The sequence below is a fragment of the Vombatus ursinus genome, unplaced genomic scaffold (genome assembly GCF_900497805.2).
Source record: "Vombatus ursinus unplaced genomic scaffold, bare-nosed wombat genome assembly UNPS02010193.1, whole genome shotgun sequence".
NCBI lineage: Eukaryota > Metazoa > Chordata > Mammalia > Diprotodontia > Vombatidae > Vombatus > Vombatus ursinus.
The window spans coordinates 8,265,328-8,290,382 of record NW_020949971.1 but is presented as its reverse complement, the minus strand read 5'-3'; the positions used below and the strand labels follow the sequence as shown (position 1 = coordinate 8,290,382).

At 43.2% G+C, this 25,055-nt stretch overlaps 1 protein-coding gene across 1 annotated transcript in view; it reads left to right on the top strand.

The window, feature by feature from the left end:
- The window catches only part of ANXA5 (annexin A5), a 55,606-nt gene extending 32,811 nt beyond the window's left edge, over positions 1 to 22,795 (top strand). The window contains exons 6-13 of the mRNA XM_027853748.1: positions 2,488 to 2,578; positions 5,450 to 5,529; positions 7,751 to 7,807; positions 15,592 to 15,685; positions 16,830 to 16,925; positions 19,204 to 19,262; positions 21,680 to 21,802; positions 22,362 to 22,795. Coding sequence (XP_027709549.1) covers positions 2,488 to 2,578; positions 5,450 to 5,529; positions 7,751 to 7,807; positions 15,592 to 15,685; positions 16,830 to 16,925; positions 19,204 to 19,262; positions 21,680 to 21,802; positions 22,362 to 22,424 — 663 coding nt within the window. The 3' untranslated portion in view covers positions 22,425 to 22,795. The remainder of the gene's footprint in view (positions 1 to 2,487; positions 2,579 to 5,449; positions 5,530 to 7,750; positions 7,808 to 15,591; positions 15,686 to 16,829; positions 16,926 to 19,203; positions 19,263 to 21,679; positions 21,803 to 22,361) is intronic.
- The last annotated feature ends 2,260 nt before the right edge of the window (positions 22,796 to 25,055 follow it).

The following is a 25,055-nucleotide window of genomic DNA, read 5'->3' as shown; positions in this document are numbered from 1 at the left end:
TCCCTTTGCAGCAAACTCTGTGGAATGAAAACCGTTTATTTATTTTATTTTATTTTTAGGAGGCAATTGGGATTAAGTGATTTGCCCAGAGTCTCACAGCTATTAAATGTATGAGGCTAGATTTGAATTCAGATCCTGCTGCCTCAAGGGCCAGTGTTCTATCTACTGTGCCACCCAGCTGCCCCAAAACAGATATATTTATTGATGACAAATTTTTAAAATTCTAATGCTCCCCCTCTTTGTTTTTTATTTCCATGAAAAACAGTTAAGTAAAAACCAATGGGCAAAACAAGGAAGTTTATAGCACTCTATAGCACATAGAGTATTCTGTAGCCCTAGTCAATCACATCTCTATCCTGAGGAGAGAAGCATGTTTCAAAATAGTAGTCACGGTTGGCCATTACTTTGAAGGAGGAAGGGAGTAAGCATTTATGACTTACCTGTTTTGGGCAGGCACTATGTTAAACATTTTGCAAATCTTATCCCATTTGATCTTCGAATCTACAGCCTGGTATCTCTCAGTTTTGTTTTCATTTACGTGACTGTGACAACTGTGTATGTTATTCCTCAGGCTTTGCTTTCTTTACTCTGTATCAGTTCCTACAAATCTTCTCAAGTTTTTTTGAATCCTTAATTTTTGTAATTCCTCATGGCACGCTAACTATTTCATCATATTCACATGTTAAATGTGGCCAGCCATTTCCCAGTCAATGAGCACTTGTTTTATTTCCAGTTTGTGGCTATCCCCAAAAGGTGCTGTGATGAATATTTTGTTATATATACAGCTCCCCTCCCCCCTTTTAGCCTTTGATTCTCAACAATAAAATGAAAAGGTTGGACTCAGGGATCTCTAAAGTGTCTTCCAGCTCTGAATCCATGAAATTATTGCCAAGAAAGTTTGATTGGTTGTATTAAAGTTTAATGTTAGGTTAATTTTTTAAAAAATCATCCAATTGGCTTACCTTATTAATTTGTGAATATCAGTTATTGATGCAAAATGTTTGCTATCTGTGTGATAAATTATGACCAGTAATAATAATAATAACATCAAAAACAACAACAACAATGAGCATTTACATAATAGTTTCAGATTTGCAAAGCACATTACCATGACTATCTCATTTTACCCTCACAACAACCCTGGGAGGTAGGTACTATTATCATTCCTATTTTGCAGATGAGGGAGCTGAGGCAGAGAGAAGTTAAGTGACTTGCCTCAAATTTGAACTCAGGTCCTGCTGATTCCACGTCCCCACTCTCTCCCCTTAGCAGAAGGGAAGTCCTTGGTTGGTACCAAGCATGACGCTTTGCACAAAATTAATGCTTGTTGATTAAGCAGAATCAAAATGGGAGACACGGTCATGGCTGTGTACAATCTATGGGTGTGTTGGAGTCTTAGAGCTGACTGTCTGATTAGAGCTTAATCTCCAAGTGGGAGACAAATGACTACAAAATCAGGAGATCTGGTTGGAGCCATTTGTGTTAAAGAAAAGGAGGCATTGTAGCTATGAAGGAGAGAACACTAGCCTGGGATTCAGAAGACTTGGGATCTAATGCTGGTTCTGCTTCAGATTGAAAGTGTGACTTTGGTCCAGGCCCTTCCCTTCTCTGAGCCTCAGTTTCTTATCTGTAAAATGAAGGGGTTGAAACAATGTCCTGTCCAGTCTTGTTTCTGTAAGTAGACAGTTGGGTGGAACACTGGATAGAATGCTGGGGTTAGGACGTTGTTTAGGCTTTTCAGTCATGTTTCCATTTGGGGTTTTCTTTGCAAAGATACTGGAGTGGTTTGCCATTTCCTTCCCCAGCTCATTTGACAGATGAGGAAACTGAGGCAAACACGGTTAATGACTTGCCCAGGGTCACACAGCTAGTAAATGTCTGAGGCTGGATTTGAATTCAGGTCTTCCTGATTCCCCACCCAGCATTCTGTTTACTACACCACCTAGTCGACCAGGGCTAGGAAGACCTGAGTTCAACTGTTGTCTCACACACTAGGTATGGGACCCTGAAAAAGTCACTTTGCATCTGTTTGCCTCAGTGAGCTTTAAAAATGGCATCATGGGGGCAGCTTGGTGGCACAGTAGATAGAGCACCAGCCCTGAAGTCAGGAGGACCTGAATTCAAATCCAGCCTCAGACCAAACACTTGACACTTACTAGCTGTGTGACCCTGGGCAAGTCACTTAACCCCAACTGCCTAAAAATAAAAAATAGGGATCATACTAGCTCCTACCTCCCAGAGGTGTTTTGAGGATTAAATGAGTAATATTATAAAGTATTTATCACAGGGATTGACATACAGTAGGTGCTTAATAAAAGCTTGTTCTCTTCTCTGTCTTTCCCTGATTAAACTGTCCTTCATCCCAGAATCCATAACATAGCTAGGAAGCATTTGGCTTGGTCTGTTCTAAGATGTGCCTAATCTCTGTAATTTTCTTTTGTTGATTTGAGTGTGTTTGCTCTTTATCTTCCATTTTTTTCTCCATAGGGAGCTGGGACAAATGAAAAAGTGTTGACTGAAATTCTGGCATCCAGAACCCCTGCAGAATTAGTCGGCATAAAACAAGCTTATGAAGAAGGTAATTGTCAAAATCAGTTTCTCCTGGTGGTGATTACTGTCCATCCATTCTCTGTAGATAAAGCAGAACAGGCCCCTGGCTATACCAAGTCTAGGGATTTCATTTTCCTTCTGTCTTCAGTAGTGAAATGACGTAGATAAAGGTGCAGATTGGCACGCTCACCAAGGTTACATCTGGGACAGTAGCTAATACATCAGATGACAAAGTCAGTATCCCAAAGTTCCTTGACAATCTAAAGCTTTGGGCATCATCTAATAAGAAGAAATTCAGTAGGGGTAAATGTAAAGTCTTAGGCTTAGGTTCAAAAATATCAACTTGAGTTTTATTATTCCTAAATACAACATGAAAGAAAAGTGGCCTTTTGTCTGAAAAAGTTCTGGGATTTGTAGTACAGGAAATGATAGGTTAGTAAGAAAAGGGGAAAGGGAGTAAGTATTGAGTGCCTATTGAGTGTTCCAGGCACTTCTCTAAGCTGTTTCTAAACATTATCACGATCTTTACAACAACCCTGAGGATAGAGGTGCTGGTATTGTCTACATTTTCCTGTTAAGGAAACTGAGGCAGATAATAAATGATTCACCCAGGGTTACACAGATAAGTATCTGAGGCTGGATTTGAACTCAGGTTTTCCTGACTCCAGGTCCAATTTCGGACTCCTAGCTGTATGATGTGACAGCTAAAAAAAGCTTAAGGTGATTAGGAACCATCAAATCAAGGCCTAGGGTGGTGATAGTGCCGATCAGACCACGTTGTGCTCCGTTCTGGGTTCCCCATATCAGGGAGGACAGTGATTAGCTAGGGAGTGACCAGAGAAGGTCTAGGGGTAAAGAAGGTTAACTCTGATGGTCAGGCTCTTCCAGGTCATGCTGTTTCAGGACTGGTTGAAGGAACTGGGGGTGTTCAGAGTGGAGAAGAGTGGGGAAGATGGGACAGCTGACTTCAAGCATTAGAAGGGCAATCTTAGGGAAGAGGCATTGGCCTGACTCTCTGGCCCCGGAGGGCAGAGCTCGCCTTTGGGCTGTGTGTACTTCTGGCCTCCCCTTCGACTCTCATTTGTTCCTCAACCCTTTGCAGACTTCATCACTTAGGTGAAATCGCTCTCTCCAAAGTAACCAATGATATTTAAGACAATTTTATAAAAATTAACAAACATTTATTTTATCTCCCTCCCACCACACCCTTCCTCTCTACTGGAAAAGAAAGAAAAGCAAACCCCTTAGAACAAATATGCCTCGCCAAGTAAATGAATTCTTCATTTGACCATGTCCAGAAATTTGTGTCTTTTTCTGCACCTTTAGTGCATCATCACTTTATCAGGAGATGAGTGGCATTCTTCATCTTCCTCCTGGAACTGTGATGGGTCGTTGTGTTGATCAGAGCTCTTAAATCTTTCAAAGTTGTTACAATGATCTCTTGATTATTATCAGATCCAAAGGCCTTTTCTCAAATGTCTCTGCTGCTGACACCGTCGATCCCCCTCTCTTCTGGTGACTCTCCTCTCTGGGTTTTCATGACGTTTTTCTCTCTTGCTTGGTTCTGCTTCCACTTGTCTGACTGCCCCTCAGTCTGTTTTCCTGGATTCTCATCCACTTCAAGCCCCTTCACTGTGGGTGTCTCTCAAAGCTCTGCCCTGGGCCCTCCCCTTTCTACACTCTCTTTCTTCATAAACTTATGCATACCTTGGGTTCAATGATCCCCTCTATGCAGGTGTCCCCCAAATGTGTGTGTGTGTATGTATATATATATATATATATATATATATACACATACACACACAGAGATTTCTAGTCTCACATGTGTATATATATGCACACGTATGTATATATACATATACATATGCACACATGTTGATACATCCCTACATATGTGTACATATATGCATGTATGTGTGTACATATCTGTATCTATATATCTGTATGCTATTCATTTGTTTCAGTTGTGTCTGATGTTTTCTAACCCCACTTGGGATTTTCTTGGCAGAGATACTAGAGTGGTTTGCTATTTCCTTCTCTGACTTATTTTACAGATGAGGAAACTGAGGCAAACCAGGTTAAATGATTTGCCCAGGGTCACCCAGCTAGTAAGGGTCTGAGGCTAGATTTGATCTCATGAAGGTAGGTGAGTCTTCCTGATTCCAAGACCAGTGCTCTGTGCACTATGGCACCGCCTCTATGTCTATCTATCTAGTCCTAGTTCTTCTCCTGAGCACCAGTTCTATAACTCTAACTGCCTATTGCACATCTTGAGCTGGGTATCCCTTAGGCTTCTCACACTCAACATGCCTCAAACAGATCTCATTTTCTCTTCCCCTAAATCCTCCCCTCTTCCAAATTTTCCCTTTTTCTGTCCAGGACACCACTATCATTTTGGTATTTCAGTTCACAGCCTCAGAGCCGGCCTTCATTCATTACTCTCTCTCTCCAGTTTCTATCCATCGATCTAAGTTCCACCCTCTGGGGTCCAAGTACTAGTGACTGTAGTATAGGAATTGGAGTCAGAAAGGTCTGGATTCAGATCTTCTCTCAGCCACTTACTAGCCGCGTGAGCCTGGGCGAATTTCTTAATTTCTCTGAGCTTCAGTCTCTGGCACTGGAAAATGAGGGGTGTGACTTGATGATCACCATGGTCTTTTCTTTCTCTGTAACTGTGAGCCTAAGTCTAATCCCTCCTCCATATGACAGCTCTGTAAATATTTGAAGACAGTTCCATCTTCCCTGAGTTTTCTCTTCCCCAGTCCCAATGCCCCCCAGACTCTTCACTCAGGCCTTCTATGGCTTGTTCCGTGGTCCCCTTACCATCTTGGTCTCCTCTAGAGTGGAGGTGCTCCAGCGCTATGACATTGATAGGCCATGTGGACTTGGTTTCTTGCAGAGTATGGCTCCAGTCTGGAGGATGATATCATTGGGGATACTTCTGGATACTACCAGAGGATGCTGGTGGTTCTTCTGCAGGTAATGTTTTGGCAAGGGTGAAAGGGTTAGTGAGGAGCTGTGTACAATTAGCAATACTTATTTGAATCTATTAAGTAGATCATTTCTAAAATGTGTCTCTGAAGTCTTGCCTCATTTTCTGTGTTTGGGATTATCTCAGTTTAACCAGTGACTGTGGCCATCTTTTGTACTGAATGCCTTCCACTGATGCCTTATTATGGCATGAAGGAGTACTTAAGTGTTTGAAAGCCATGTCATGGAAGGCCAATGTTTGGAAGGTTCTACCATGGTAGAAAGGGTCTGATAGGTCTGGGGACGCACTGTGTCTTTCTCTTTTGGGGACCAGACAGAGCCTCATTATCCAACAGCGAATCAATAGTTAGGGATGTTTTTGGCCATGGCACCTCATGAAGACATATACTAAAGGATAGAGAGGGGCTGTGATGTGATTCTGAGGAGGAAATCAACACAATCATAGACAACCTTCAACAGAACTACAGGTGGCATGTGTTTGTACCTGGGATCTCTGACAACGTACAAGTGGCCAACCCACAAATGCTTACTGGGAAATTCCCAAGGCTCTTTGTCTATAATACATAAAGTGTTGTAGACTTAGAGCTGAAAAAGACCTCACAGCCCATCTAGTCAAATTCCTCATTTTACATGTGAACAAACCAATTCCCAGAGAAGTTCAGAGACCAGCCCAAGGTCATACTGTTAGCAGGGAGCAGAGCTGGCATTCAAATTCAGGGCCCGTGAAGCCAGGCTCACTATTTCCTGGTAGCTCTCTTGTCAGGCTGATTTTATACAGGCAGTGTGATGTCGTGTGAGTGTGTGGGAAGGGGGAGAGGAGATCTGAGAATGATAACTCCCCCCCCCCAAATTGTGGATCATGAGTAATGCATTCAATGAAAAATTATTACTCAGCACTATGTGCAGAGCCCTTTGGGGATATAGTGATATCTAATTCAACCTGGTAATCTGATGTTTATTAAGCACCTGCTGTTTTTAGGGCACAGTGCTATGTGCTGGAGATCCAAAGACAAAATGAAAACAACCCCTGCCCTCAAGGAGCTTACATTCTCTTGGGGGATATGAAATGCACACAAGTAAATCAATGTTACTTAGTTAATGTAAGAGTGACAGAGAACTGGGTTGGTAGTGGCCTCTGAACTATACTGCTTATTATTCAAATAAAGCTTTTAAAACTTGAATAAGCTTAAACTGCACTAACTAGACTTTTGGGATGTACTGTGTGAGAACCAGCCTCTGTCCTCAGGGAGCTTGCATTCTAATTTAGTAGCGGCAATGAGCCATCCGCCATGTTTTGTTAGATGACAGAATAGAACACGATGCAGGACAAGTTGCTGGAAGGAGTTTAAGGAAGGTTGGAGGTAGGGATGGGAAATGCTTTTGAGATGTTTCTTTGCTTATGCCATCTGATCTCCTGTGCCTGGAACACGTTTTCTCCTCTTGGAGGGCTTCTCTCCCATCAAGGCACAACTCAGATGCCACCCTCCTCCACGAACCTTTCCCTCAATTTCTCTCACCACCCCCCCCCCCCCTAGAAAAGGTCCCCCCCCCCCATGAAAGTGACCTCTCAGTTCCTCATCTCACAGGACCATATGGGGCCTTAGAGGGCATCGGGTCCAATCTGTTAATTTTATAATGGTAGCTAATAACAATAGCTAACATTAATAGATTACTTACTATCTGCCAGCACTTTACAATTATTATTTCACTTGGTCCTCACAACAACCCTGGGAGGTAGATTCTATTAGAGTTGAGTAAACTGAGGCAGACAGAGATTAAATAGGCTACCTAGCTAGTAAGTGTCTAAGACTGAATTTGAACTCAGGTCTTCCTGACTGGTTTTTGTATTTCTTTGCCAAAAGGAGGGAGGCATGTTTCATCTGTTCTTTGGAACCGAGCCTGGCTGTTGCCGTTAGTCTGTTGGGCTCTGTCTCAAGTTCTTTTCACTTGTATTATTGTGGCCATTGTGATTCACATGAGCCTGCCTTTAAAGATAGTCATCTTTAAAAAGCCACACTTCTTTTTTTCCTGAATTGGGCTTAGATAGAATCTGTGTGCTGCGCTAACTGATCAGGCATTATCTTTTTCTTCTTTCCCCAACGTGTATCTGTATCTTGTTTTCCTTTCAGCGGGGTCTCAGTTTTGGAGAGCAGTCAGTATTCTCGCTGGGACTATGATTTAACATTGTGATTTCCTGGCTCTGTTCTAGGCTAATCGAGACTCTGATAGTGGACTCAATGAAGACCTGGTAGAACAGGATGCCAAGGTAGGTGACGACTGGCCACGCTGCTGCTGTTCATTGTATCCGACTCCTTTCTTTGCAAAGATCATGGAATGGTTTGCCATCCAGCCTGTCCCCATTTTACAGATGAAGAACTGAGGCAAACAGATGACTTGCCCAGGATAACAGAGTTAGTAAGGGTCTGAGACTGGATTTGAACTCATATCTTCCTGAGTCCAGACCCGATGCTCTATCAGCTGCACCACTTGGCTGGCCACTTGTTTACTGGCAGGTAAAGTGAAGCAGAAAGTTAATGATGAGGAACACAGTGTGGGAAATATCAGGCTACAAAAATAGTCTTAATAACAGGCCACTTAGAAGTTAGAGCAGAGACCTGGGGCAACAAAACATCTAATTTACTCCATAGGGGAAATTAAGTGAGACAGGAGCGGCATGGAGGGAAGGTTTGAGGCTCTGTCAGCACGTACAGCTTGTCTGTTGAGAAAGAAGCAGATCAGCCAATGGATGGTTGGCTCATCGATTTAGGCTTCGTACTATCAGAGAGTTAGGGCTGCTTGGGACCTTAGAGCTCATTGGGTCCAATGCTCATTTTACAGATAAGGAAACTGAGTCTTTGAAGGAAGGACGAAAGGCAGGGAGGAAGGAAGGAATGGAGAGGAGATAGGGAGGAAGGAAGGAAGGAAGGAAGGAACATCGAGAAGGAGAGAGGGAGGAAGGAAAGAAAAGAGCAAGGAGGGAAGAAAAGAAGGACTTACTAAGTGCTAATTACGTGCAAGGTACTGTGCTAAAGCTTTAATGGCAACTAATATTTATATAGTGTTTACTATGTGCCATGCAGTGCTAAATACTTTTCAATTATTTCATCATTTGATTTTTACAACCACCCTGGGAGGTAGGGCTACTATATAGATCCCCATTTTACAGATGAGGAAACTGAGACAAATAGAGTTTAAGTGACTTGCCCAGGTCACCCAGCCAGTAAGTGTCCAAGGTCTTCTTGCCAAGTCTTCAAAAAAAGTTAGAGGGATAAAGCAGATGACCTCTGTGGTCACTTCAGCTCCAGACCTTGCAGTGCTGAATCACTTCTCTCTGGGCCTCAGTTTCCTCATCCATAAAATGAGGAGGTAGAACCAGATGGCTCAGGCCTCCCCCTGACCCTGCTGCCCAACTCCAAAGCTCTGATCCTATCAAGTCTGTCAAATTGCCAGACTGGTAAAATGTTACTCCTCTTCTCAGCAGGAGGATAGCTTTGTTTTTTTCTTTCAAACTCATGAAAGAACCTTTTATGCCTCTGAAGTTTATGTTTACTGAAAGAGTCCTGGGACTCCTCTCAGTGAGAACATTCCAGCTGCCTTGTTGGCACCACCTAAAGAAATGCATTCCTGTTTTAAGCCACCAACCCCTTTGGCTCTCAAAGCAAACACTTCATTGGATGGAGTTCCCCGAGAGTGTGTCTGAATGACCCATTGAAGACATCCAAAGAGGTGCCATTGGTTCTACACAATCTGGCCATCAGTGAGAGCCTGGGTAAGGTCAGGGACCAGGTTAGGGAGGTTTCAGGGCTCGGAATGTTCATTGCTCTAAGTGAAACTTATCAGATCCTCACATAGAGTCGAAGCAAAGAAAACAGACTAATAGTGCCATGAAAACTCCATACCCAGGAGTCTCACGTTGCAGAAGTAGGCCATTTTCATCTCGAATGACACTGGAAAATCCAGCCTGCCTTTTCTAATGTGGGCCCCACTGGGGTCTGTGTGTGCCTTGGTCATCTTCCAAGGACATGCCCACAACCGCCTCCTTTGGCAGTTACTTTTGAGATCTTGCCAGAGCTTCTCCAGCTAAGCTTGGGAGGGTGAGGGTAGTGAGGTGCCCTAGCCAGGGAGGAGGTGAGCCAAGAAGCTCCTAGCTAACCCAACAGCTTTGAGGGCTCGACAATCAAATCCTCAGAGACCCGAGTTTTTGTACCTTGGACCCTTTGCACAGAATTCATAAAATAAATTAAGATTGTAAAGGAAAATGATTAGATTGAAATACAATTATAAAAAAATTTAAATTTAAAAAAATTAAAATTTTAAATTTTAAAAATTCGCCTGCAAGTGAAGGACCCCTGATTTAGGGATTTGTACAGTTTTTTTCTCCTAAAGAGGTCAAAAAGATCCATAGCCTCTGAGGATGGGAGCCAGAAGGGAGCTTAGATCCAGTGTAACTCAACTCACATTTATGATGTGTCTACAGCCTTCTAGGTACTCAAGATACAAAGACAGAATCAGAAGAGGGTCTGCCCTCACTGAGCTTACATTCTACTGGGAGAATACAACACGTTAATAGATAAATAAGCATAAAGTATCTACAAACTAAGATGAAACTAAAGTATAATACAAAGTAAGGTGTTCAAAAGAAGAAGAAAGTCTCAATGGGGATAGGGAGGAGCTATCTGAGAAGGCCTCATGGAGGAGGTGGCACACTTGAGCCGTGCTTTGAAGGAAGCGGGAAATTCCAGGAGCTAGAATGACCCATTGAAGGCATCCAAAGAGGTGCCATTGGTTCTACGCAATCTGTCCATCAGTGAGAGCCTGGGTAAGGTCAGGGGCCGGGTTCGGGAGTGGACTCCATTAGTTCATGGGGGAGGCCACACAGGCAGTCAGGATCAGACATAGGTTATGGTCCTAGATTTGCTGCTGCTAGGGAGGGCTCAGGCTGCACTAGGTCGGTTCATGCTGTGGGTTGGCATGGTTTTAACCGCCCCCCCCCCCCCCCAGGTTTGGTTGTTGTTGCTGAACAATAGTGCTCTGATCCAGCTGGGCTGGCCATGGACGGCTGGCCAGGACGATTGCAGACAGGCAGACATGTTACAGATCAGAGCTGGCAGCTGTGAGCAGGCTCTAGCCAGAGAGGGCTTAGGTACCTGGCCTGGGGCACAGGAAGAAGAGGGCCTTGCCTATCTCCCCAGCCCTCTAGGCAGCCTCTTGGCCCCAAAAATAGCCACCTCAAGAGGCAATGGCTGGGGCAGGGTGAGGGGAAGAGGAAAGCATGCCTGCAGCCTGAACCACCCAGCAGAGGAATTCCTGAAGTCCCGCCTCCTGAAGGGAAGAGGCGTTCCTGGAATTCCTGGACCCTGCAGGAGCTGAGGCCAAGGAGGAACGAAAGAGAGAGAGAGAAAGATTGAGATTGTGTGTATGTGTGTGTGCGTGTGCGTGTGTGTGTGTGTGTGTGTATGTGTGTGCGTGTGTGTGTGTGTATGTGTGTGTAGCAAATCTGAAGCTTGTCTTCCAGGCAAGGCTCCCCGGGAGAATCTGGGGCTGGGGCAGGAGCCAAAGAGAGGGATTTGGGGAATCTGGTCTGTGTAAGCCTAGGCCTGGCCTGCTGGCCACAGGATACACATTATTATCACATGACAGCTGATGAGGGCTTTCTGCTGCCCCGTGTACTTTCATTCACATTCATTACCTCAGCAGTCTCCTACTTTCTTCCAGTTATGTGTTCACTAAGGGAACAGTACCATATGAGGAAAAGAGCATTGGTTTTGGAATCAAAGGACCCGAGTTCAAATCTGGCCTCTGACAATAATGATGTGATTAAGGGCAAAGCACTTTTCCTTACTAGGCCTCGGTTTCCTCACCTGTAAAATGAGGGATTCAGATGTGACTGAAAATGACCGAGCAATAAGAATGTTCAGAAAGTTTATTTTTAAAGTGAAACCAATAGTCCGACTTCGATTTGGAAGGACCTCAGATACCTAGCACAATCCCTACCGGTCTAACTTGTACTATCCTGCTTGAAGACCTTCAGTGACAGGGAACTCATTCTCTCTCATGATGCATCCCATTCTGTTTCTGGATAGCTTTAGGGGGACACAGGGCACAGAGACATTTTTGCAGTTAGTCAAACATCCCATTTACATATTTCTATTATCTGGCCTTGAGGGGTTGTTGTTGTTCAGTCATTTCTTGGCAGAGATACTGGGCTGGTTTGCCATTTCTTTCTCCAGCTCATTTTACAGATAAGGAAACGGAGGCAAGCAGGGTTCAGTGACTTGCCCAGGGTCATGCAGGTAGTAAGTGTCTGAGGCCAGATTTGAACTCAAGAAGATGAGTTTTTCTGATTCCAGGCATGGTGCTCGGTACACTATGGTGCCCCCTAGCTGCCCTTGGGAGAGTGGGAATGAGAATCAATTGCTGAAAGACTTACTACCCCCTGCCTTTAAGTTCTCCTACCGCATTTACCAGGATTCTGGCCATTCATAGAGTGAGACTGAATGGAGGAAGGAAGAAAGGAAACACGAATTTATTAAGCGCCTACTTGTGCCAGGCATTGTGCTAAGTGCTTCGTGACTATTATTTGATCTTCATGACAATCCTGGGAGGCAGGTGCTATGATGATCCCCATTTTATAGTGGAGGAGACTGAGGCAAACAGAGGTTAAGGGATTTGTCCAGGATTATCCAACTAGTAGGTGTCTAAGACTGGATTTGAACTCGGTTCTTCTTGACTCTAAGCCTAGCCCTCTGTCCTTTATGCCACCTGACTACCTGTGAACTGAGGGAGCACGATGAAGTGAATGGAGAGGGGTCCTGTAGGGCTCAGACCCCACCCCTGCCACTTCATCCTGAGTGACTTGGAGAAGTCACTTAATAATAATAATAATAGCTCATATTTGGCACTGTGCAAAGCTGTTATCGGCTGAGCAGGAGATAACGAGGGCTGTTTATCTGCCAGGACTTGTCTTGGATCTGAATCCATGTGAATGTTTGACTGTTTTTGTGCAGAGAAGGACAGAGGAAAGAGATTTGAATATTGCTGTTTAGTTGTTTCAGTCATGACTGACTCTTTGTGACCTCATTTGGAGTTTTCTTGGCAGAGATACTAGAATGGTTTGCCATTTCCTTCTCCAGCTCATTTTACAGATGGGGAAACTGGGGCAAAGAAGATTAAGTGACTTGCCCAGGGTCACACAGCTAGTAAATGTCTGAGGCTAGATTTGAGCTCAGGTCTTCCTAACTCCAGACCTGGCACTCTAGCAACTTGAAAAAAATTTTGTGGTCTTGTTATAAAGTCCTGACTTTTTAAGAGCACTTGGCTGAGCAGGGTGGAGACTCTCGCTGCTATACCAAAGGAATGAGCTGCCTCCCTGAGCCGTAGTGGAACCACAGTCCTGAGCTTAGAAAAGTAAGAGGCTGGTCAGCTTTCACCGGGAATTCATTTTAATTCTACTCAACAAATATTTCTTAAGCACTCGCTACACAGGAGACCTGTCCTAGGATACAAAGATACAAAGACAAACCGCATAATAGCCCCTGCCCTCAGGAAGCTTCCATTCTACTTGGGCTGCTGGGGGTGGTTGGGGCACGGACACAAGTAAGGAAACATGTTATGTACAAAGTATCTTTAAGGCTGCCGATGGCTGAGGGGAGGCAGGGGGAAATCAAGATGTCGTAGTTGGCACTGGAGCTGTTCTTTACCTGGAACTTCAGGAAATGACTTCACTCTCCTTCAAGGGCCCCAAGGGAACTGAGAATGAGAAAAGCAGAGCCTGGGATTTCAGAAGACCAGCCCTTTGCAAGTGACAGGGGCCTGGACCTCAGGGGCTTTTTCCTGCCTGGGTCTCAGCCTTAGAGGCTAAACAGAGACGTGTCCTCATATTCTTAGCTTAGTTTGGCTAGAGCATCATAGATTTGTTTTTTTTTTTTTTTGAGGCAGTAGGAATGAAGTGACTTGCCCAGGGTCACACAGCCAATAAGTGTCTGAGGCTGGATTTGAACTCAGACCCTCCTGCCTCTAAACCAGGCATTCTATCCACTGCACTGCCTAGCTGCCCCTAGAAGGTATCTCAGAGACCATCAAGTCCATACCACTCATTTTACAGATGAGGAAACTGAGGCAAACAGAATTGAAGTGACTTACCTAGGATCACTCAGCTAGAAAGTGTCTGAAGCAGGATTTGAATTCAGGTTCTCTTGACTCCAAGCCAGGTGCTCTATCCGCTGCACCATGTAGCTGCTTCTGATTTTACCTCCTAGTGTTCCCTCCCATATGTCCCCTTCTACCCTCAGAACCTAATCACCTTTCACATGAATGACTGCAAAAGCCTCCTTCTCGGTCTCTCTACCTCAAATCTTTCCCTTCTCCCACCCATCTTCTGCACAGCTGCCAAAATGATTTCCTGAAATATCAGTCCAATCATGTCACTCACTGTCCTGCTCCAAAAAGCTTCATTGATCTCCTGTTACACCTAGGATTCAATAGAAACCACTTCCATGTTTAAAACAAGGCAATACAACCACCTCTGAAATTCTCTTATCTGATCACAATCTTCTCATCATTCTTTCTCTCCCTGTCCCTCGCACCTTTTAAACCAAATCATCCTCAGTAACTGTAGTCCCTCCAACCCTCAGTACTTTTTCCATCCATCCCCTCTGTCTTCCAGTGATGCTGCCCTCCTTGTATGAGACGCTGCATTTCCCACCTCCAGACGTTTTCCTCTGACTGTCCCCCATACGTGCTTTCTCTCCCTCCTGGCTTCCGTGGAGTCCCTGCTAAAACCCCAGAGTGGGAGGCCTTCCCCAATTCTCACGTCTTCTCCCTGCTGAGCATCTCAGATTTATCCCATCTCTAGTTTGTTCTACATAGTTACTTGCATGTCGTCTCCCTCATTAGTCCGTGAGCTCCTGGAGAACGAGAGTTGTCATTTGCCTTTGTATTCCCATCACTTAGCACAGTAGGTGCTTAATAAGTGTTTAGTGGCTTGCTGCTTCTGCTCTGGTTTGACTTTCCTTCTCCCCAATCTCTTCTTGGTTGCCTGCTCCCAAATCTCTTACTACTTTTTATCCCTCTTTTACCCCCATCACTGCTGCTCCGTTGTCACACCTCAACGCTGGACCACTCCCACCATCTGCCTCTAACGGTCCAGTAGCTGAACGGGACTGAAGGAAGTCCTGCAATTATTCTGACTAGGTCTCCTGCACATTTATGTTATGCAATCTCCACCAGGTCCTCACTGCAGCAAGGCAATCTTTCTTTTCTTCTTGAATCAGTTTATTATCCCATTCTCCACTGGGACTATTTCAAACCTCTTTTCTTTTGAAACCTCCTCCATCTACTCTTTGCCCTCCCAAAAGCCACATCCTTGTAATAAATCATAACTAACATTTATATAGTGCCTACTATGTGCTACTGTGCTAAGCTCTTTATAATAATTGTTTCATTTGATCCTCACAGCAACCCTTGGGAGGTAGGTGCTATTATTATCCCCATTTTGCAGATGAGGAAATGGAGGCAACCACAGGTGAAGTGACTTGCCTAGGGTCACATGGTAAGTGGCTGAGGCCAGATTTGAACTTAGGTCTTACTGCCTCCAGGCCTGGCATTCTATTCACTGTGACACCTAGCTGCCTCATAAATATGCATAGTAAGCAAAACTAAACCCCAGATTGGCAATGTCCAAAAATATTATGTCTTTGTCTTAAGTCCATCACCTCCCTGTCAGGAGATAGGTAGCCTGTTTCATCATTAATGGTTGGTCATTGCATTGAGTAGAATTTTTAAGTCTTTCAAAGGTTTTTGTCTTTAGGATGTCGTTGTAATTGTATAGATTGTGCTCCTGGTTCTTCTCACTTCACTCTGCATCAGTTCATTTGGGTCTTCCATAGGTTTCTCTGAAATAGTCCTTTTTGTCATTTCTTATGGCATAATGCAATAAAGATGAATTGATATAAATATGATTTGTAAGTCTTTAAAATGACCATGTTCTAAAAGAACCCCAAATATATGAAGACTGAAATAACATTTGTTTGTTTGTTGAAATTGTCACAGGACCTGTTCCAAGCTGGGGAACTGAAATGGGGGACAGATGAAGAAAAGTTCATCACCATTCTGGGAACACGCAATGTGTCTCACCTAAGACGGGGTAAGTCAAGAAAGGATGAGGGCTTAAGACTTTTTACAGTTTTCAAAGGATTTGACCCAATGTAGAGGTGAAATATTTTAAAGAATTGACTCAATATCATTGTATTTCTGGGTTTGCTAAAGTGGTCTAAAATAGACATTTCTTTTTAGATTTTCAAATCATTCCTTTTCATTGTGCCTCTTACATGACAGAAATGAACAGAGTGGGGAGAATGGAGATGGGGTGGGGTGGGGTGGGGATGAGCAATGGACAGGATCCTGGACTTGGAATCTGAAGGTCACATGTCCACAAAGATTTGTTGGACCTCAGGGTCCGAGATTTAGAGCCATTTAGGAAATGACTTGAGAGCCCTCTTGTCCAATCCCCCTCATTCTGTAGATGAGGAAACTGAGTCATATGGACAGGAAGCAACTTTCACCAGGCCACCCTGTTTGTAAGTAGCACAGCTGGAATTTGAACCCAGCACCTCTGATCCCAAATTTATCCTTATTTTTTTTTTTAAATGACATCGCTCATCCTCTCTAGGTTCAGTTGCCAGGCCTGACATTTATCAGCACCGTGATGGAGGGAAAATCATTTAACCTCTCTTTTAGTATCAGTTGCTTCATCTATAAAATGGACTTAAAAATCTTTGTATCTATCTAGCATTTGTCATTCTGTCATCTATCATTCTATCATTCATCTTATTTATCTATATCTATCTCTATCATCTATCAATCTGTCATTTATCTATATCTATCTATCTATCTGTATCTGTTTTTGTATAAAGAGAAAATGCTTTTTGGAGGGTGTTATGGTTAGGTTAATGAGTCGAAATTTAACTTCTTAACTGTAGAGGTGTTGTCAAGAGTTCCTCTTGTCAAGATTCCTTTTGAAGCTGTTGCTAAGAGGGTCATTAAAAGGCTTTTCAGCTGGCACGGATCACATTGTGCCCCTAACAGTCTTTTAGGGAAAATACCATTGGAAAAAGAGGGGGAATCCAGGAGCTGCCTGGAACCAAAGCCTCCTGCAGCCAGTCTTGACAATTTTCCATCCTATTCTTTTGAGAGAACTTATTAAATCACTTTGCAAACCTTAGAGCACTATATAAATGTCAGCCTCTGATATTTACCTGAGTAAAGCAAGAGCTTCTGTTGTTTTTCAGTGTTTGATAAATACATGACGATATCGGGATTCCAAATTGAAGAAACCATTGACCGGGAAACATCGGGTCACCTGGAACAGCTGCTCCTTGCTACTGGTAGATAATCTTACAATACTTCTGGTGGTTGCTAGGCAATATTTTTATCAATCAGCAAGTTTTTATTAAGCACCTACTATGTGCCAGGCACTGACAGCAAGGGTATCATGAGAGACAATCACTAGGTATTTTAGTCAGAGAAATGAAGAGCCGCGAGTAACATGTTCGGGAATTTAGTCAACACGAGCTTCCATTCAAGATGTTGTTAAGAGACCATTTCACCGTGTTGGTCTCTTTTTCGGCCAACTGGAAATTTTCTTCCTTCTTCCCTCATTTAGTGACTTTTCGTTTGCTTCGTAAGCAGGGGTGCGTAGTTATTCAGTCATTTCAGTCGTGTCTGACCCTTTGTGACTCCATTTGGGGTTTTCTTGGCAAAGATACCGGAGTGGAGTCTGGTTTTCTTCTCCAGCTCATTTTATAGATGAGGAAACCCAGGCAAACTGGTTAAGTGACTTGCGCAGGGCTCACAGCTAGTGTCTGAGGCTGGATTTGAACTCATGGACATGAGTCTTCCTGATTCCAAACCTAGTGCTCCATCTACTGCACTCTAGGTGCCCAGGAGTGTGCTGGTAAATTTTAATAACTGGCTCTTTGGGGGAAAAAAAACCCCAGCACACTTTTAAGTTTAATTTGCATTATTAACCTGTTCCATGTCACTTTCTTAAGTCTTGACCAGGGCTTCTTAAACTTTTTCCACTATCGACCTTTTAGGACTTCTTAAGAAGCACTGATCTAGACAAACAACATATCAAGTCCTCATTTGTAGCATTCGCTGATTTCTGAGGTATAAATGCTCATAATGAAACATTTAACAATTGGCTCTTAACAGCTCCAGTATATCCCTGCCTCATAACCCTCCATTAGTGCAAAAATTCCTGGAATGGGTCCCACCTTCACCTCCACCTCTTCAGTGGGACACAGTGGATGGAGCTCTGGACTTAGAGTCAGGAAGATGTTGCTTGGAATTCCATCTTGGGCATTTATTAATGGGCAAATCACCCTCTTCTGAGCCTCAGGGTCCTCAGCTGTGAAATGAGAGGGCTGGACTCAGTGACCTCTAATGCCTCAGTTCCAAATAGGTGAGCAGTCATGTGGGCTCTGATCATCCTTCAAGCTCTGTTCAGTCACTCCCTCCTGTAAGAAGCCTTTCCTGATTACCTTCGGCTTTTAGTACTAGCCTCCTCCCTCTCAAGCCAGTGCTCATTCTACTATGCACAATCACAGAATCTCCAGGTTGCCTTCCCCATGGAAGAACGGCACAAAGGAAACACCAAGGAAGACTGAAGGCTCTCTCTGGCTTTCCTACTCTTCGAGCTCTCGGTTAGGTCCCAGAATTCATAGGGAGGTACCAATGAAGGCTCCTGGTATCACTTAGTCGTGAACTGAGACCAAGCCAAGACTTCTAAGGGAGGGTTCCTGGGAATTTTGCAAGTTCACTGCCAAGACTCAAAGTTTCAGCTGACTTTAGGAGGGCCGATAAGCACTGAGGATACAGAGAAAGGGCCAGAACACTCCCGGCCCTTGAGAGGGTGAGACAACATGTAAATGTCTAGGTATGTGCAATATTTAGGAAGAGCAGGTGCAAGGTAGCCTTAAAGGGGGGAGGCTTCAGCAGCTGGGGTGACCAAGAAGGGCCTCCTGAAAATGATACGGTGCTTGAGCTGAATACTGAAGGAAGCCAGGGACTCTTAAGAGGTGGCAGAGGTGAGGAGGGGTAGCTGGGTGGTGCAGTGGATAGTGCTAGACCTGGCGTCAGGAGGACTCATCTTCCTGAGTTCAAAGCTGGCCTCAGACACTTACTAGCTGTGTGACCCTGGGCAAGTCATTTAACCCTGTTTGCCTCAGTTTCCTCATCTGTCAAATGAACTGGAGAAGGAAATGGCAAACCGTACCAGTGTCTTTGCCAAGAAAACCCCAAATGGGGTCATGGAGAGCTGTACATGACTGAAAAAACAATTTAAGAATTGAGTTGAGGAGGGAGAGCCTTTTAGGCCTGTGGGACAGGCCATGAGCAGGCATGGTGTTGGCAGATGGAGTCGTATTCAGGGAATAACCAGCTGGTTGGGATTTGTGGAAGGGAGTAATATGGAAGATGACTGGAAAAGGAGGAAGGGATGAGTTTCTGAAGGGCTCAAAATGCCGAATAAAGAGTTTTCTGTTTGATCCTGGAGGTAATAGGGAGGCGCTAGACGCAGACCGTTGTTTTGTAACAACTTAGGGACGTGAATGAATAAAATTCATCTCAATAGCACCTGTTTCATCTTGCTCATTTTTTCAGTAAAATCTGTCCGAAGCATTCCTGCCTACCTTGCCGAGACGCTCTACTATGCCATGAAGGTATGTGAATTCTCTAAGATTTATTTTTCTTCATAATATCTTTCTTCATTTCTATTTCAACTCATTAGCTAAAAGTTGTCTCGTTAGAGTAAGCTTATATAGATGCAGTTCCAGGGCAATGTGATGTAGTGGAACGAATATGGGATTTGATTTGGAATCCTGACTCAGTCACTTACTGTCTCTGTTATTTTGAGGAAGGGCCTCAGTTTCTTCTTCTGTAAAATGAGTGAGTTGGACTCAAGAACTTTGTAAGGTCTTTCCAGCCTTGAACTTGTGCTCCAATGACCTCTCTCTGCCTCAGTTTCCTCTTCAGTGAAATGAGGACACTGGGCTAGGTGATCTCTATGTGGGCTTTCCAATTTTAAATTCTGTGATTTGAAGACTTCTCCATATTTCAAATACATAGTTAAATTGTTGTTCTTTAAATTACTAACTTTATTTTTGATGTGTTTGGATTTAAATTTGTTGCCAAAAAATGTGCTTGAATGCTAATCTCAATTTCTCCATTGCTTGGCTTTATGAAGTGAAATAAGTTATTTCCTAAGATTCTAAAAAAAATGATTCTTAACTGCTTAGTTAATAAGGTGACAATAATATTTGCAGAATCATAGAATTTTAGCACTAGGAAACTTAGAAGTCATAGTCCAACCCTGATTTTTTGCAAATGAGGAAACCAATGGCTAAGGATGGGCAGTGTCTTGCTTAAGGTGATAAACCTTCTAAGTAGGAGGGTTTGCATATAAAACCCAGGTCTTCTGACCTGAATCCCGCAATTTTTTCTTGCATATGATGCCTGCACTGGGGATTCCCTTGACTCCATTTTCTTTGAGATTTTTATCTCAAAGTGAAGTAGAATAACAATTTAGCAGCAAAGTAGATCTCAAAGCTGTATATACCAATGTTTTCAATGAGTAGTCATGATTAGAGGTGGAGGATTAATTTTGGAGGTAGTTTTTAAAAAATGCCACTACCTATTCTAAGAAGATTCTGCCAGTTGAATTCTGTGTAGCACCTACTCTTCCTTCCACCCCTCCACTTCACTTGTGGATTCCCAGAATGCAACCCCAGCTTCCTAGTGCATAATGGGTAAACGTTTCCTTTGAATCACAGTTTATGAACTCTTACCAGCATGGGGTAGGGGGTAAGGTACTGAATTCAAATCTTGCTACAGATGTGTACTAGCAGAGTGAGTATAGGCAAGTCAGGTTGAACTTTACTCTACTTTAGTTTCCTCATTTGTAAAGTGAGAGTATTGGATTTGATGACCTCTAAAATTAGCCCTCAGAGGACACACAATTCAAAGCAAAAATATTTAATGAAATAGCATAATAAGAAACATCTCACATCTCTCTTCCCCCCCAACTAGAACCTGGAGCTCAGGCTCCCATAAGAACATCCCCAGGGGGAAGAATGAAAATGCATAGGGATCACTTGTGGACCACACTCATGTAGGCAACATATATGGTCAAGTCATCTTTATTGAGAAATAAACATCCAAGGAACGTGTGTAGCCTGAGCGTATCTATGGAGAGACAACTCTTATCTCTGTTGCTCCAGAACTGCTGATATATTCACACTGCTCTCTGTTGGACCTTTTTCCCATTGGACATCACTTTTTTGTTGCTGTCCACCTGGCACTGCTTCTTTATGTTATCTTCAGTCCAGTATTCCCTGGAGTATGCTGTGGTTAGTAAGCCTCTCCCCTGCAGGGCAGTGCTATGACTCTGTTACCCAGCAGTTATGAATTGCATATCCCCTCAGCCAGGCTGCACCCAAAGGTGGCAGATGACTACACTAAAATCACACTTGTTCTTTGAACTATTTTTTTTAGGCAATTGGAGTTAAGTGACTTGCCGAGGGTCACACAATGTTTGAACTATTTTATCCTATGATATACACATTCTAACTCTCAGCTCACTTATGGTCATAAACCCACTTTAATTCTTAGTTCTTATCACGTTTGCCCTGGCTGTGGCCAGTATTCTTAGTACTTTTCTTCCTAAATGGTCTGGCTGAGGCTATGGTGAGGAAACAGCTGTCAGATCCTGTTCCTCTGATCTGATCTATTCATCACCAGGCATGGGCTGGGTGGAGAAGACTGAAAGAACAGGAGACCTTTATCCCACTTTCCCTGATAACAAATCACAACCTGCTCTCTCTAGACACAGAATGTTTTGTGATTGAATTTAGTGCATCTTTTCCCATTACATTAAAATAATACCTAGAAACCAAGAAATAAAGAACTACTTTCAGCTACATATTTTTTCTTTGTGATTTGTATCGTATCTTTGAATTATGAATACTCGGACCTTAAGGAGTGTTTCCAATGTTTTCTTTCCTTCCCTTCTATATCACTAAAACAGAAAACGTGTCTGTCTTTTCATCTGTGTGTAATTTGTCTCTCTTTTTTTTTTAAGGGAACCGGCACTGATGACCACACTCTCATAAGAGTCATTGTTTCCAGGAGTGAAAAAGACCTATTCAACATCAGAAAAGAATTTAGAAAGAACTTTGCAACTTCTCTTTATTCTATGATTAAGGTGATAGAATCTTGTGACCTTGGACAAGTCCCTTCTCCCCTCTGGGCCTCAGTTTCCTGATCTATTAAAGTGAATGGATTGGAGTAGATGACCTTTAAGGTCCTATTAGGCTCACATGTGACATTCCTATGATCTCTTCCCTCAGATTCTGTTTTCAAAACAATAGTAAATTCATTACAAGCCCCCAAAGTTATGTGAATAGGGTTAGTTGAAGAAGGCATTCTTTTGCCCTCAGCCTCAAGCCCCGTGTAAAGTTTAGAATTGCAGGGTATTTAACCATTTGATTAAGAAACTAAGACACTGTGTCACATTGGGATAAAGCCCTAGACCTGGGATCAGGAGGTCTGTGTTTGAATCCTGCCTTAGTCATATAGGGGTGAAGTCAGAAATAACTCATTCAGTGAGGAAACACCCTGTTTAGCATTCCTGACTTGAGAGTCACACACACGGATTGCCTGGGGGGAAAATCAGATGACTGTCCTTTCTCTCCTCCCTCCCTTTTTAGTGGTTCCTTTCTTCCTGTGACTCCTACACCTCACAATGTGATTTTGGGTTGCAGGATGACACGTCTGGAGACTATAAGAGAGCCCTGTTACTCCTCTGTGGTGGAGAAGATGACTGATCTGGCCTCCCGGAAGAAAGTGTCTTCCTCTGTGCTTGCCTCCCAGTGCCTTCCAGCTAGCTTCCCATTTAGCCTCATTTTAGTATGTTAATGCTTTCTGTATTGCCTTATTCATACTAGCATGCTAATGATTGACCCCTAAGTGGAAACATGGTGTAGAAGTGAATGCTGGGCTTCCTTCTGATTGCCACATTGAGGTTTCCCAACTTCATGGGCTGTAGGATTAAAGAACACTCTTCAGGGGCAAAAAACACCTTGAACTCCTCCTTAGGGACTGAGTTTAGAGCCTAGCTCCAGGATACTATCATCACATAATGGTATGATTAAAAAGGAAATTTGTGTTAAAATAAATTGTGTTGACTTTCACTTTATTAAATGAAAAAAATTTCATTTATATTCTATCAATAATCATGCTACCTTAAGGGAAACTTCACCTTAATATTCGAAACTCCTAGACAGGTGAATAATCAGGTTGTTTTGCTTCTGAATGGAATCTGCAGCATGATGGAGGACACATTCAGCAGTCCAAAGGAAAACAAACATTTCCTCTTTCAAAGCCCATCGCTGCCTGGCAGAATAGGCCTTTGTTTTCGCTTTTTGTTTTTCACCACTCCAATAGTATCTTAAATAAGTCAAGTTAATGGTGGTGTGATGGGAGAAATGGGTTGGGTTCTCTGGGTGGGGAGCTGAGACTGCAGTGATGTAGGAAAGAGTGGATTCGAATCCCACCTCAGACACTTAATGAGTTGTGTGACCCTAGGCAAGTCACTTAGACCCTATGCTTCAATTTCCTCATCTGTAAAAAAAAGAAAAAAAAAGATCTTAAACTCTTTGACCTCCTGAATAATTCTTTTTCATAGTAAGGGTCAAGGCACTGAATGGAGGAGGATTTTCACTTCTTTGTAACTGGTTATTTGGCTATGGAAGTCATCCTCTCATGCTGCTAGTGGTCCAATGAAAAAGTTGTTCCATCTTTAAGAGCAAACGTGGATTAATGTCATCACTCTTGAGTTGGGAGGACCCTCAGAGGTCATCTAGTGAGCTGAAAGTGGAAAAAATTTAATAAGCCCTGAGTTTAGTTCAAATGCCTAATTGAACCCAGAAGGGAGACCCAGGGACAGGAAGGGCCTTGCCCAGGGTCACAGAGGTAGCTAAGTAACTGTCTGGATTAGAACCTGGGTCCTCTTAGACTGAAATCAGTGGCTCCTTACCTCTGTTCTCTTCTATTCTTATTCATTTCCAACTCTCCACTTATTCTTCCCCTCCCTGCACCTATTTCTATTTGTCTTTGAGAGAAAAGGGCAGGAGATCCTCTCAGTAGAGGAGTAGGGTCTTTGTTGTTGGAGAAGCAGCCTGGAACAATGGAAAGAACTTGGGACTTGGAGCCAGGCAAGACTTGGGTTCAAATCCCACCACTGATGCATACTAGATGTGTGACTTTGGACAAGTCACTTTGCTTCTTTGAGATCCAGTTTCCTTCTCTTTAAAACAGGGGTAATGATCCCTCAGTGCCTAGCTCATCAGATTGTTTTGAGGTGCACATGATATGATATATGTAAAGCACTCTTACAAACCGCAAAGTGCTGTAAATAATCATGATAATAGTAACAATAATGGTGATAGCCTTTGATACAACACTGCACAGGGTTATAGTTCTAGACCTGGAAGAGGCCTTGCAGGCCATCCAGTCCAACCCTCTCATTTTAACAGATGAGGAAACTGAGGCTGAGGGAGGTGAAAAGGGACCTTGGAGGCCGTTGAGTCCAACTCCCTCATTTTAACAGATCAGGAAACTGAGCCTGAGGGAATTGAAGTGACTTCCCCAAGGTCACACCTGATGGTTTGCAAAGCACTTTATATGTTTCTGTATTGAGCCTTCCAATGACCCTATGAGGTAAGTACTGAGAACATTATCCTCATTTTATAGAAAAAGCAACAGAAACTCAATAAGGTGCCGTAATTTTCCAGTGGCCACGTGCTAAAATGTCTCGAGTGGGATTCTCACTTAGGCCTTCCCCATTCCTAAGTCCAAGACTTTATCCTTTATGGCTCTTTCCCGACTTGCTAACTTCCTGTTGTCTGTCTTTCAGGCTTCCCCTTTTACTTGCTGGTATTTCTTCCTCTCTTCCTCTCTACCGCCTCCCCCCTTTTGCTTCTACCTCTATATAATCCTAAGGAGATAGTGAAAGGATGTATAGATGCATAGAAATTTTGTTTTCATGCCAAACACACCCGTAATAGTCATGTTGTGAAAGAAAACACAAAAAAAACCTCAAGAAAAATAAAGTAAGTTAGAAAAAGTATGCTTCAGTCTGTATTCAGACACTATCAGTTTCTTTGGGGACAGATAGCATTTTTCATCGTAAGTTCTTCAGTCATCTGAGATCATCGTATTGCTAAGAATAGCTAAGTCATTCACAACTGATCATCTTAACCCTATTGCTGTTACTTTGTACGCAGTACATTTCACTTTGTATCTGCTCATCATTTTTTATAGTACAACGGTATTCCATCATAATCATGTGCCACAGTTTGTTCAGCCATTCCCCAATTCATGGGCTTCCCCTCAATTTCCACTTCTTTATCCCCAGAAAAGAGTTGCTACAAATATTTTTGTACATATTGGTCATT